At 41.0% G+C, this 13,388-nt stretch overlaps 1 protein-coding gene across 4 annotated transcripts in view; it reads left to right on the forward strand.

Annotated features, from left to right (window-relative positions):
• Nucleotides 1-13,388, forward strand: part of LOC123992660 (kin of IRRE-like protein 3) — a 233,571-nt gene that overhangs the window by 139,465 nt on the left and 80,718 nt on the right. For all 4 annotated transcript variants that reach the window (XM_046294004.1, XM_046294005.1, XM_046294003.1 and 1 more), the window contains exon 3: nucleotides 7,039-7,188. In XM_046294004.1, coding sequence (XP_046149960.1) covers nucleotides 7,039-7,188 — 150 coding nt within the window. The remainder of the gene's footprint in view (nucleotides 1-7,038; nucleotides 7,189-13,388) is intronic.

Consider the following 13,388-nt stretch of genomic DNA (forward strand, 5'->3'; position numbering starts at 1 on the left):
GTTTCTATGGCCGAGCAGCTGCACACAAGCATAATATCACCATGCGCAATGCCAAGCGTCTCTGGGAGCGGTGTAAAGTTCACCGCCATTGGAGTCTGGTGCAGTGGAAAAACATTCTCTGGAGTGTTGAATCACGCTTCACCATCCTGCAGTCTGATGGACTAATCCGGGTTTGGCAGATGTCAGGAGAACGTTACCTGCCCCAATGCATAGTGCCAACTGTTATGTTTGGTGGAGGAGGAAGAATGGTCTGGGGCTGTTTTTCATGGTTCGGGATAGGCTCCTTAGTTCCAGTGAAGGAAAATCTTAATGCTCCAGAATACAATGGCATTCTAGACGATTTTGTGCTTCTAACTTTGCGGCAACCATTTGGGGAAGGCCCATTCTTGTTTCAGCAAGACTATGCCCCCATGCACAAAGTGAGGTACATACTGAAATGATTTGTTGAGATTGGTTTGGAAGAACTTGACTGGCCTGCACAGTGACCTGACCTCAACCCCATGGAATATATTTGGGATTGGAATGCCGACTGCAAGCCAGGCCTAGTCGCTAAACATCAGTGCCCAACCTCACTAATGCTCTTGTGGCTGAATGGAAACAAGTTCCCGCAGCAATGTTCCAACATCTAGTGGAAAGCCTTCCCAGAGACTTGAGGCTGTTGTATCAGCAAAGGGGGGACCAACTCCATGTTAATGTCAAAGATTTAAGAATGATTTAAGAATGAGATGTCGACTAGCAGGTGTCCATATACTTTTGGTCATGTAGTGTATAAGGCAGATGGGATCACCTCTTACCATTTACAATGCTTACTGTGGAGATATAATTTATAATTTGTCCTGAGTTTACACAGGGTCACACCATTGCATTGTGCTTAAGCAGGTCCTTATACTTGAACACAACATGGAAGGATCTTCATTCAAAGCATATATTCCAGGAATGGAGTCTCATTCAACTTCAGAGAATGATGTCAGTCAAGCAGAGCCATTGACTCACTGACTGCATCATCGACAACAGCATGGAACTCAAGACCAATGGTCATTAATGTTATTAAGCGAGTGTTGCCCAGTTTAATCAACACAATATCAGAGTGACGTGTAACCTTTTTGACCTTCTTCTTCTTCTGTATGGAAGCTTTTGTACCAATGTAAATAATAAGACCCATAACTGTAAGCGGTATGTGGGCAGATGAGAGCTCTCTCTATCTGAGGATCTGGCTTTCCTATTAACAAAGGAACCACTCAGAGCTCACATAGCCAACCAACTCCTGTCTGTTTATTTGGTACCTCATTGTATGCTGGTCTTGTTATGTTTTCCTATGTTCTATGTTTATGCTATATACTCTTCTATCCTGCTTCCATCCCTCACCTTCTTTAGGCATCAGCATGCCTCAGTTCGGCTGGCGCCTAGCCGAACTCAACAAGTGCTTGCCTACTCCCTTAAAACCTCTTGGAACTACCCATCCCGGATCCGGGAGAATTGTCATCAACTACACTAATTAGCATAGCGCAACGGTCAAAAAATATTACTAGAAAATATTTATATTCATGAAATCACAAGTGAAATATAGTGAAACATAGCTTAGCCTTTTGTTAATCACCCCGTCATCTCAGATTTTGAAATTATGCTTTACAGCCAAAGCAATACAAGCGTTTGTGTAAGTTTATCGATAGCCTAGCATAGCATTATGTCCAGCTAGCAGCAGGAAGCTTGGTCACGAAAATCAGAAAAGCAATCAAATTAACCGTTTACCTTTGATGATCTTAAGATGTTTTCACTGACGAGACTCCCAGTTAGACAGCAAATGTTCCTTTTGTGCCATAAAGATATTTTTATACCCAAAATACCTTCTTTTGTTGAGAAATCCACCGTAAATAGCGGTCACAACAATTTTTTTCTCCAAATTATGTCCATAATATCGACAGAAACATGGCAAACATTTTTTAGAATCAAGCCTCAAGGTGTTTTTCAAATATCATTCGATAATATTTCAACCGGGACAATTGGCTTTTCAGTAGGAGCGAGAGGAAAAATGACTTCCTCTGTATTTTACGCAATGATCACTCTGAGAGCCATCAGGTGGCCACTGACGCAATGTAGTCGTTTACGCTCATTCTTCAAAATAAAGGCCTGAAACTACGTCTAAAGGCTGTAGACACCTTAGGGAAGCCACAGAAAAAGGAATCTGGTTGATATCCCTTTCAATGGGCAATAGGGATGCATAGAAAGACAGGGGTTTCAAAATAAGAGTAACTTCCTGATTGGATTTTTCTCAGGATTTCGCCTGCAATATCAGTTCTGTTATACTCACAGACAATATTTTTACAGTTTTGGAAACTTTAGAGTGTTTTCTATCCTATCCTTTCTATCCTCAATTATATGCATATTATAGCATCTGGTCCTGAGAAATAAAAAGGCGGTTTACTTTGGGAACGTTATTTTTCCAAAAATAAAAATAGTGCCCCCTAGTTGCAAGAGGTTAGATTTCCGAAAAATGAGAAAAAAGCAGCAATAGTGATGTTCGTCCATTTTAAGACACCATAGCCAGTATATCTGTCATAAATGTTTATGTTTTTGCCAAAGAGATCTGCGTTGTGCAATTTTTCGTCTGATGAAGATTTTGGTGCAGTATTTTTCAATTACAAAATGTGCAGGAAAATGAGTTATCTCTAGTTGAATGACAACAAAGACTTTATTGAAGAATCGCGACTGTTGACCAATCACCGACAAAGATGCTTAGGTGTTGACTCTCAACTTCGGCTTGCCTCCAGATAAGAGAAAACTACTGAACTGTTTCGGCTGGGAAGCATGAGGACGCCTTTAAAGATTAAAAGCTACATGTGGGTAGGTGAAATATAGAGTGGTTAAATCGGCTGTAACTCATTCCAATATCTGAAAATGAGGGCCACTTCATGGTCTAGCCATTGTATCTCCTAGTCCATTTGTTCTAATGTATTATATTCATATTTGGTGGCATGTGCTAAAACATACCTCTTTATATCCCCAGTTTTTAATACTAAGTCACTGAAAAATATTTGAAGAGAACATGACTCATTGATGGATGCAACGGAATAGATTTTTCATCCAGACATGTATTGGCAGTATTCCAACAGCGGGGTTGGCAGAGATTGTAGCTGGTTAGAGTGGAATACCATCTGATTTATAAAGTTCAGTTTGACTAACCACATCATTGGATAAAATGTTTAACTGTTGGCCTGGTTATGCTTAAACTCTCCACTATATCGGGTTCTGTCATCAGTGAATTACAGGAGAACCTTAGGAGGAGAAAGCAATCTCTGCCAAGAAATACTGAACATTTTGGAGAATTTCACAAGCAGAGATTCTTGTTTAATTCACATTGCTCAAATAATTAGACAGAGTTCAGCCTTTAGAGAACTGTTCATGTTATTCATATTGAAACTTTGTACAGTTTTCCATAAATATTCACAATCAAACATATCCTTTTCTGACTTATTTTTTCTCAATGGGGAAATGCGCTCCTCGACACACTCTCAATGCAAATTTCAATAAGTGAAGTGTTTTCGAGCTATCCCACTGGGCACACACTTGTTGAATCAACGTTGTTTCCACATCATTTCAATAAAATGATGCTGAACCAACGTGGAACATATGTTGAATTGTACTGTAAAACTGTTAGGACTCCTGGAAATACCTCTTCCTGCATTATTAAACTATAAATCTCACACCGCTGTGCTGCTAAAACACATCTCAATCTCTAGCCGTGCCTCTTCACCATTGCAATAAAACATACCGTCTCCCCAGAATACAGAAACCTCCTCAATCCTCTATCATCATCAAGACAACATACTGGCTCTCCAGAATACAGAAACCTGCTCAACCCCTATCATGATCAATAAAACATGCTGGCTCTCCAGAATGCAGAAACCTCCTCAATCCTCTATCATCATCAATACAACTTAATGGCTCTCAAGAATACAGAAACCTCCTCAACCCCTATCATCATCAATAAAACATGCTGGCTTTCCAGAATGCAGATACCTCCTAAACCCCCTATCATCATCCATACAACATACTGGCTCTCCAAAACACAGAAACCTCCTTAACCCCTATCATCATCAATACAACATACTGGCTCTCCAGAATGCAGAAACCTCCTCAACCCCTATCATCATCAATAAAACATGCTGGCTCTCCAGAATGCAGAAACCTCCTCAACCCCTATCATCATCAATAAAACATGCTGGCTCTCCAGAATGCAGAAACCTCCTCAACCCCTATCATCATCAATAAAACATGCTGGCTCTCCAGAATGCAGAAACCTCCTTAACCCCTATCATCATCAATAGAACATACTGGCTCTCCAGAATACAGAAACCTCCTCAACCCCTATCATCATTCTCATCTACGGAATTCACTCTGCCAACATTATCATCCAGTGTTAAAAAGTTAATTTCAACATGTAGTGTTTTTTTAACCCTTGTAATAAGAACATTTGTTTTCACGTTGGTGACACTAATAATTCAAAGACAGTTATACTGTATTGAAGTGACCTGCTACCCAATCTCATCTCATTTGAAAAATAATAGCCCATCTCAAATGAGCATTTGCGGTGCGTGGGTAAAATCACTGGGCCAGAAAAAGCCAGAAGAAATAAGCCATATTACAAACTATGTGTTATGAAAATTGCGTTGTTGTGCTATAACCTGTTAGTCCAGATGCTTTGCCACCATGATATACAGTGGGGCAAAAAAGTATTTAGTCAGCCACCAATTGTGAAAGTTCTCCCACTTAACAAGATGAGAGAGGCCTGTAATTTTCATCATAGGTACACTTCAACATTTCAACATCATCAAATCACCTATGCTTAGCCTAATATGGTGACAACTTAAAGATACCAAAAACGATTTAGTGCAATCAACGTAAGCTAAATATGATGTCGGCCATCCATGGTTCTGATTTCTGTATGTATGTCTGTGCGTGCGTGTGCGCGCATGCGTGCGTGTGTGCATGTGTTCGTACAAGTACAAAAAACATGTTGACTCACCCTACTTGCAGAGAAACGCCAATGACATCCTCCTTTCTTTTATGTTGACTAAATGGTCTCTGACTCTGTCATACAGTACATGCTTTTTATTTTTTGGTCCTAAGCTACCTGGCTAAAATGCTTGCTCTTAGCCTAACTTCCATTCATGTCAGCTTGTTAACATGAATTAGCCTTCTACAGCCTTCTACATCTAGCTACATATTGAACTTCCATCCTCTCAGGCCAGGGGCACAATGTATAAATTTATGGTTGGATCAGAATCACCGTTATAATCATTGGCCAGTACGAATAATTAAGTAAAACCACAGTCCAAATCTCTATCTCCATCCATGGCTAATTTAGGAAAGGGACAATTTTAGCTAGCTAGCGAGCCACCGGAGGACAACACAACGAGATGCAACAATTCATGTTGTTTCTGTCAATGACGTTTGGCTCTCGATGTGATGTGATTGGAGTGAAGCCAAATCCAAACTGACTTCCCTCAACACTTATTTTTGTGCACCAGGACCATTTTATGTATTTGTATTTTGTTTTATTTCACCTTTATTTAACCAGGTAGGCAAGTTGAGAACAAGTTCTAATTTACAACTGCGACCTGGCCAAGATAAAGCAAAGCAGTGCGACACAAACAACAACACAGAGTTACACATGGAATAAACAAACAAACGTACAGTCAGTAACACAACAGAAAAAAATCTATAAACAGTGTGTGCAAATGAGGTAAGATTAAGGAGGTAAGGTAATAAATAGCCTGTAGTGGCGAAGTAACTACAATTTAGCAATTAAACACTGGTGTGATAGATTTGCAGAAGATGAATGTGCAGGTAGAGATACTGGGGTGCAAAGGAGCAAAAAATACAGTATGGGGATGAGGTAGTTGGATGGGCTATTTACAGATGGGCTATGTACAGGTGCAATGATCTGTGAGCTGCTCTGACAGCTGATGCTTAAAGTTAGTGAGGGAGATAAGAATATCCAGCTTCAGTGATTTTTGCAATTCGCTCCAGTCATTGGCAGCAGAGAACTAGAAGGAAAGTTGACCGGAGGAGGATAGTCAGTTTTGCGAGGGTTTGTTTGGCAGCATGAGTGAGGGATGCTTTGTTGCGAAATAGGAAGCCGATTCTAGATTTAATTTTGGATTGGGGATGCTTAATGTGAGTCTGGAGGAGAGTTTACAGTCTAACCAGACACCTAGGTATTTGTAATTGTCCACATATTCTAAGTCAGAACCGTCCAGAGTAGTGATGCTGGACGGGCAGGCAGGTGCGGGAAGGTTCGGGCAGCGATCGGTTGAAGAGCATGCATTAAGTTTTACTTGCATTGAAGAGAAGTTGGAGTCCACGGAAGGGGAGTTGTATGGCATTGAAGCTCGCCTGGAGGTTAGTTAACACAGTGTCCAAAGAAGGGCCAGAAATATACAGAATGTTGTCGTCTACGTAGAGGTGGATCAGAGAATCACCAGCAGCAAGAGTGACATCATTGATGTATACAGAGAAAAGAGTTGGTTGTTCAGCTCATTCACAAGTTGAGCTCACTCAGTTTAGCTCAATGCTGATTGGCTATTATTTAATTATTTTTTGTTATTAAGGGAGGCCAAATGCTTACTTGCCCTTCAATGCTACGGGAATCAACAATGTCATACTCTTTTTGACCAGACAGCATCAGATAGATGGCCAACACATTTAGAGACTGGGGCGCTGTTTCCCTCTCTGATTGTGTTCTCCGGTGAGATACATTCAACCTCTTACAAACTGAAGAAAATCATGAAACAGAGCATTATTTTTATTGGTACATTTTTTATGCTTCCCTTGGCATCCATGAATACACGCCACTGCAAATGACCTAATGTTTAAGGTAACACAGTAGTCAACAATCTATATTGCACCATTGATCCTTTGATTGCCTATGTTCAGGCATTGTTGCCCATTTCATAACATGTCAGTTGGATTGAAATTTGCTTATAAAGGTTAAAAGACCAGACTTCAAGTTCTGACAGAGAATGTGTTGTGTCCCAGGCTACCCTCGTTACACAGTGATTGGGGACCACAGTACAGGGGAACACCACCTCCGGATCCAACGTGTGGAGCTGATGGATGACGCTGTCTTTGAGTGCCAGGCAATCCAGGCAGCAATGAGGTCCCGCCCTGCCAGACTCACTGTGCTGGGTAAGTGAGGATTACATTTACACACAAATGCACACCACACATACATGCATACAGTAGACAAATGTACAGTAATGTGCACAGAGAAAATGGCAATAGAGGCAGGCAGTGGCTTAGTAGCCACCTCAAACCAACCACTATGTCATATATGTAGTGCTTCTCCCTTCCCTCAAAACATTCAACATTCAAAATCCATTAAATCTGTGTACTGAATCAATGATTGTGCCAGAAAAGCCACAACTTTGTATTAGCATAACAGCAACTACCAAGATAATGCTACAGCAAATAGAAACAATACAGCATCTCTAAACTTTGCCAGTCCCTAATGTTTTTACTTTCATTTCTTGCTTCACTCCCAGCTGGCTTCAGTGTTAATTCTGAGAGGCTACTGGTTCTTCATTAAACTTTATTGGGTTATCATTCAGTTTGGCCAGTTCTGCTTTATTGGGCAGCATTAGTAAAATCACTGCTCAATCTTCTCTATCTCTTCTCTCTGCCCTCCACTCAGTATACCCTTCTGCTGTGGAGGATTATGGGTAATATGAGGGGGAGCTGGAGTCAATGACAGAGCCAGAGAATAAGGGAGAAGGACTGAGGGGAGAGGAGGAGGGAGAGTGGGAGGTTGTGGAGCAGAGTATCCTCACACGAGAGACTCATCCACCTTATTGATCTCCGCTAATGAAAAGTGAAACTAATGATCTGGAGGCAGCCAGAGAAAGGAGAGAGGGAAGACAAATTGCGACCCAACGTCTCTCACTGCCGCACCCCATGTAAATGGTTATGAATGAATAATTACAAGTTCTTTACCGAGAGTCAAAGGAACTTTACCCCGCTTCCCCTTCCTACCCTCCACCCTTTCAAAGTTAAGTTTGTCTTCCTCCAACCCCACTGTTCAAGCATCTAAGTAGTTTGATCAAGGCCTCAGGGATAGTAGAAGGGTATGACACACTAATGATTTAGGATGCATTGCTATACTGTACCCTCCATTTATTTGTGGTCTTTCTCAACTGTCTCCGTCAACGGGACAGTTATAAATCATGCAGTGCCTTGTGTCACCATCGCAGATTTTAGAGAAACAACAAATGTCGGTACATATAAGTGTTGTGTCGGCCGAAAGCTTCAATTCTTGTTAATAAAGCTGCATTGTCCAATTTACCGTAGCTATTACTGCGAGGAGCAGAGCTCCGAACAACAAAACACTTTTTCACCTCAATAGGTTTTATAAATTCACCTCTGAAGGTGAAATGTGCACTTGCATTTGAAATCTTGCTCTGATTTATCATCCAAAGGGTCCTAGAGATAACATGAAGTGTTGTTGTGTTAGATAAAATCATTTTCATGTCCTAAAAAGGTCCATATAGCATGCACGATCGATTTTGTATTCCCACTCGTTCAATTTGCAAACAAAGGAATCTGTGAAAATCGCATTTGTATGTATTCACCAGAGATCCTAGAACGTAATGAGACTTCACTATATCATTAGGGCTGTAGTTTATCCTACAGGACACCATATTTGGTCAGCGAGCGATCTCCTCATGGCACGCCGATGATGCGGGCGGTCTTAACATGAACGACTCTAACTTTGTCAAATAAGCACCAATCGGGGTCAAACAAACCATGCATCTGTCATAAAATGTAGCTACTAACCTTGTACGACTGCATGCCTTTTCATTTTGGACAGAAATTATATGAATATTCAGAGTTATGAAGTTATGAAAACGTGTTGTTTTAAAAATGTTGAACTTATAATATGGCTACTAATAATGGAAAAGCTAAATCAAAGTCCAAGTATTCAGATTTGACAATATTCTTGCAGAAAAACTGTAATATGAATGTGAATGTCTCCTTCACGATTTGCCAAAATGTACCTGGATGTCACACTAAATGTCATGTAGCTCGCTCATACTTCAAGTTATTCGTCTGAAACGTCTGAAACGTTGGACATATGCTGCTGCCATCTTTTGGACTCCATCGGAATTACAACCAGGGTGATGGCTGGAACTGGGTCCTTTCTGCTGCATTTCAAAGTTGGTGGTAGAAAAAAACATGTTGGTTTTTTCTATGAATTTTCTTTTACCAGATCTATCGTGTTATATTCTCCTACATTCGATTCACATTTCCACAAACTTCAAAGTGTTTCCATTCAAATGGTACCAAGAATATGCATATCCTTGCATCAGGGCCTGAGCTACAGGCAGTTAGATTTGGATTAGATTTGTCATTTAGGCCAACATAAAAAAAGTGGGGCTATCCCTAAATTAATTCAATCTTGATGATAGTGTTGCTTTGGGGCTTGCTCAACATTGAATTTAACTAAAGCATCATTTTCCTGTGCAGTACACTACTGCAACTGTTGATACATGACCAATAGTATGTGGACGCTGGACTTGCTTCCATTCAGCCACGAGATCATTAGTGAGGTCGGACGATTAGGTCTGGCTCATAGTCTGCGTATGAATTCATCCCAAAGGAGTTCGAGGGGGTTGAGGTCAGGGCTCTGTGCAGGCCAGTCAAGTTCTTCCACACCAATCTCGACAAACCATTTCTGTTTGGAACTCGCTTTCTGCACGGGGGTATAGTCATGCTGAAAAAAGGGACCAAACTGTTGCCACAAAGTGTGCAGTAGCGTTAAGATTTCCCTTCACTGAAACTGAGGGGCGTAGCCAAACCATGAAAAACAGCCCAAGACCATTCTTCCTCCTCCACCAAATTTTACAGTTGACACTGTGCATTCGGGCAGATAGAGTTCTCCTGGCTTCCACCAAACCTAGATTTGTCCGTCGGACTGCCAGATGGTGAAGCTTGATTCCACTGCTCCAGAGTCTTAACGGCGGCGAGCTTTACACCACTCCAGCCAACGCTTGGAATTGTGCATGGTGATCTTAAGCTTGTGTGCGGCTGCTTGGCCCTTTTCATGAAGCTCCCGATAAACAGTTCTTCCAGATGCAGTGCTTCCAGAGGCAGTTTGGAACTTGGTAGTGAGTGTTGCAACCGAGGACAGACGGTTTTCACATGCTACGCCCTTCAGCACTTGACGGTCCCACTCTGTGAGCTTGTGTATATATAGTGTACGTTTTTAACCCACGTATGTTGAGCTGCAGTCACATTCACGACAATGTAAAGATGGCTCCTAAAAGGAAAGAGCTGTTTAAGCCCCATTAAAATGAATAATCATCAATAAACGAGGGGAGCCATTTGTCTCTATTCCTCTTTGGCTAGTTGAGGGTGAAACACTTATCATCCTTTCTCATAAGCCCCGCCATAAGATGTTGTTTAGTCCCCTGCTTAGCTGGCTGACTCCTGAATACATTGTGAAGGAGGGCCCCCAGGCAGTCACACATGCAAGGCAATGGAATAAATATATGCAAGCCCCGTGTCACTGCAAACTCTAAGCTGTCAATTACCCGCCAGTGGTGACAGAGTGTGTCTATCCACTCGGAAGACAGTGACTGTCCGTCCACAGAGTGGAACAGTCTCCCTTCTCTCTTACCTGACTGTCAAATGAATCTAAAAACATTCCCCTACTCTCTCTCTCATCAGCCAATATATGTTCCATGTCTACTGTTTTTTACATCAAAGGGAACTGTTTTCTTTATGATTTTGCTATTTACAGAAGAAAAAAAAGATTTGGGGTGCTTTTTTGTCACGCGATATTCTCACATAAGATTGGTACTGTGTCCATTTGTTCATTTATTACAGAAAGGCTTACAATTCTAGTCTTACAGGCAATTACCAGTACATTGAATTCATAATCCTGAATCCTGATGTTCCAATAAAAAATCCTTGAAATACCCAGCAAAAAGTTAAAGGATACACAGTCTCTAACCTGACCTTACTCCTGTTTAAACATTAGCAAAACATTTGTGGGGGAGTTTGGACTGTCTTAATTGAGTAGCATTAGGAGTAAAAAGTAAGCTTATCAAATAAATGCGGTATGAGGAAAACACCATAGAGGAATGAAAAGGGTCATCAATAATGTAACGAGGCATCAACTTCCCTACCCAGAAACGTATCCCCTCTGGAAAATTGTCTTTCAACTTTGAACCCCATACCTGATTGCAATCATGGGATCCAGGTTGCAGCCATGGAGGCCAAGAGGCTTGAGGTTTGGTGAATTAGGCATGAAGGTCAAGAGTGATCTAGGGGTTATGGTCTGGGGGTAGTCCTGAGGCTAATTATATCCCCTTCAGCAAGGTAGCAGGCATCCAAACCAATACCTCAATGTGTTAACCTGAGGTAGGAAAGAAGGGGGAGGAATGGGCTCTCTGGAATAAGGTCTCTCCCCTTAAACAGATCTGTGAGACCAGGTAATCCTTTGTAAGAGAAATGTGCACCATTTCCCATTTAGCGATGGAGAAAAAGTTGCTGCTTTTTTATAGAGTAGACCAACACTGAATGATGAGGACTGCTGTTGACTCTAATGTGACTTTTAGAGAGCTCATTGACATTCATCCTCTGACAAGTATTCTAATGAACCTTCATTCCTTATCAATCGCTTATGTTGATCGCTTTCCTTTGTTGTTCCTTCCCGTTCCTCGCTAGGTCTTGCTTTTTAATGCCGTAGCCCTCTGTGATCACAACATTTGATGCACTCCAAGATGAAAAACTACATTTAAGGCATGCAAAGTAATGCCACTAGGCCCTAATACATTCATAAGTATTCTCTGGGAATTTATGTTTTGATACTACCCATTAGGAAGTATTTACATTGCTGCAGATTAACTCCACAGAAAATACGAGGGCCAGATCTGTCCTCTGTTTTTCATTTGCTGTCAAGATAATTATTAATTAGATTCACACTGCTACGGGAAGATCAAGTTTCCTTAGCATGGAATTAATAACGGTGTCCCAGCCACTCTTCTGCCCTTGTTTGTAACTTTAGAGAGCATCCAGAGGCACACTGATTATTCATTTTTAATTACAAGAGTGCAAGATGTGAGATCTGACAAAACACTTCCTTAAAATTGGCTAAACATTTGTCTTTGGAGCAGCCAAAGACAAGGAAGGGCACTCAGCTGTGTTGAATTCAGAGGCAAAAATCTAATTTTCCAAGAAAGCTTGTTGATTATAATTCTCTAGCTGGTCTAGCCTTGCGCAGTGCCAGGGGTCATGGTGTGCCTCGCAGCACAACGCTGGAATGGGGGTAATCTAGTTATATCTAACTATGCACAGATAGTTTGCTTCCCAGTGTCCTCTTTTTACTGCTTGGAGCTAACATCTAGTCTTATGTCTAGTTTTTCTTCCTGTGGTGAAATTGATTGTCTGTTCAACATGACCCTTTGTTATTTTTACTTTACAATCCACCTCATCCTCATTCCTTTGTCCTCTGAAAAATAGACTTACTTGACTTTCACACACCTTGGAGAGTGTAGGTCATCCACTAGATTTTTCCAATAGTGGTGGAGCAAACAATGCTGCTCTGCACTGCAGGGTCTTCTTAGCATGACATCTGATTAAGAAGTACTCTCTCTACTGAACTGCATCTAATGTCAACTTCGAAATTCTTCCGTCATAAGTTTATTCTATTACATTGCAATTTTTTAAAACTTTAAAGCAGTGATAGACAAAGGGGGAAAAAATGCAATCATTTAATGAAAAAGTGTCCCTCAACTGTAGTTGTTGAAGGTAAAACTGAATTTTGTCTCGCTCAAGGAACTCTATTGAAATCTTGACACTAAACCGAAGGGCAGCTTTGTGAGGAACATTGTGTTTTTAACTAGACACAAACAAGAAGCTGTAATTGTCCCTAGGTCTCATTTAGTTCAAACCACTGAATCCCACTTATGATTTATGGAATCATGCGTTTCAAAATAGATGCACTATATGAAAATAGAAAGGACACAAAGTATATGCCTTATTGAAGAAGCACAAGGGGGAGAATGCAAGTTGATTGGTTTCCAGTAACAGTCACGACGGGAGCAGTATTTCCATCGGCAACACTTTTACCGTTCCAACTAATTAATGGAAGTGGTTTTATGCATTCCCCAGCTCTCTCTTTCTCCCTTTTTCTCTCTCTCTCTCTCTCTGAATGTTGCTCCTTGACTGTGCATGCCAAAATTGTAAAGTCTTGAAAGAAAATGTTGAAACACCTCATTAAGCAGTTTAAGTGTGCTAGTTTTCTGTATGTAACCAATTTATCTCTCACATAAGTCAATTTGGCTCTAGCCAAGAATGTCCACTGAAGTAGGGCCAGATCAGAACCC

This window comes from Oncorhynchus gorbuscha, linkage group LG13, assembly GCF_021184085.1.
Source record: "Oncorhynchus gorbuscha isolate QuinsamMale2020 ecotype Even-year linkage group LG13, OgorEven_v1.0, whole genome shotgun sequence".
Classification (NCBI taxonomy): domain Eukaryota; kingdom Metazoa; phylum Chordata; class Actinopteri; order Salmoniformes; family Salmonidae; genus Oncorhynchus; species Oncorhynchus gorbuscha.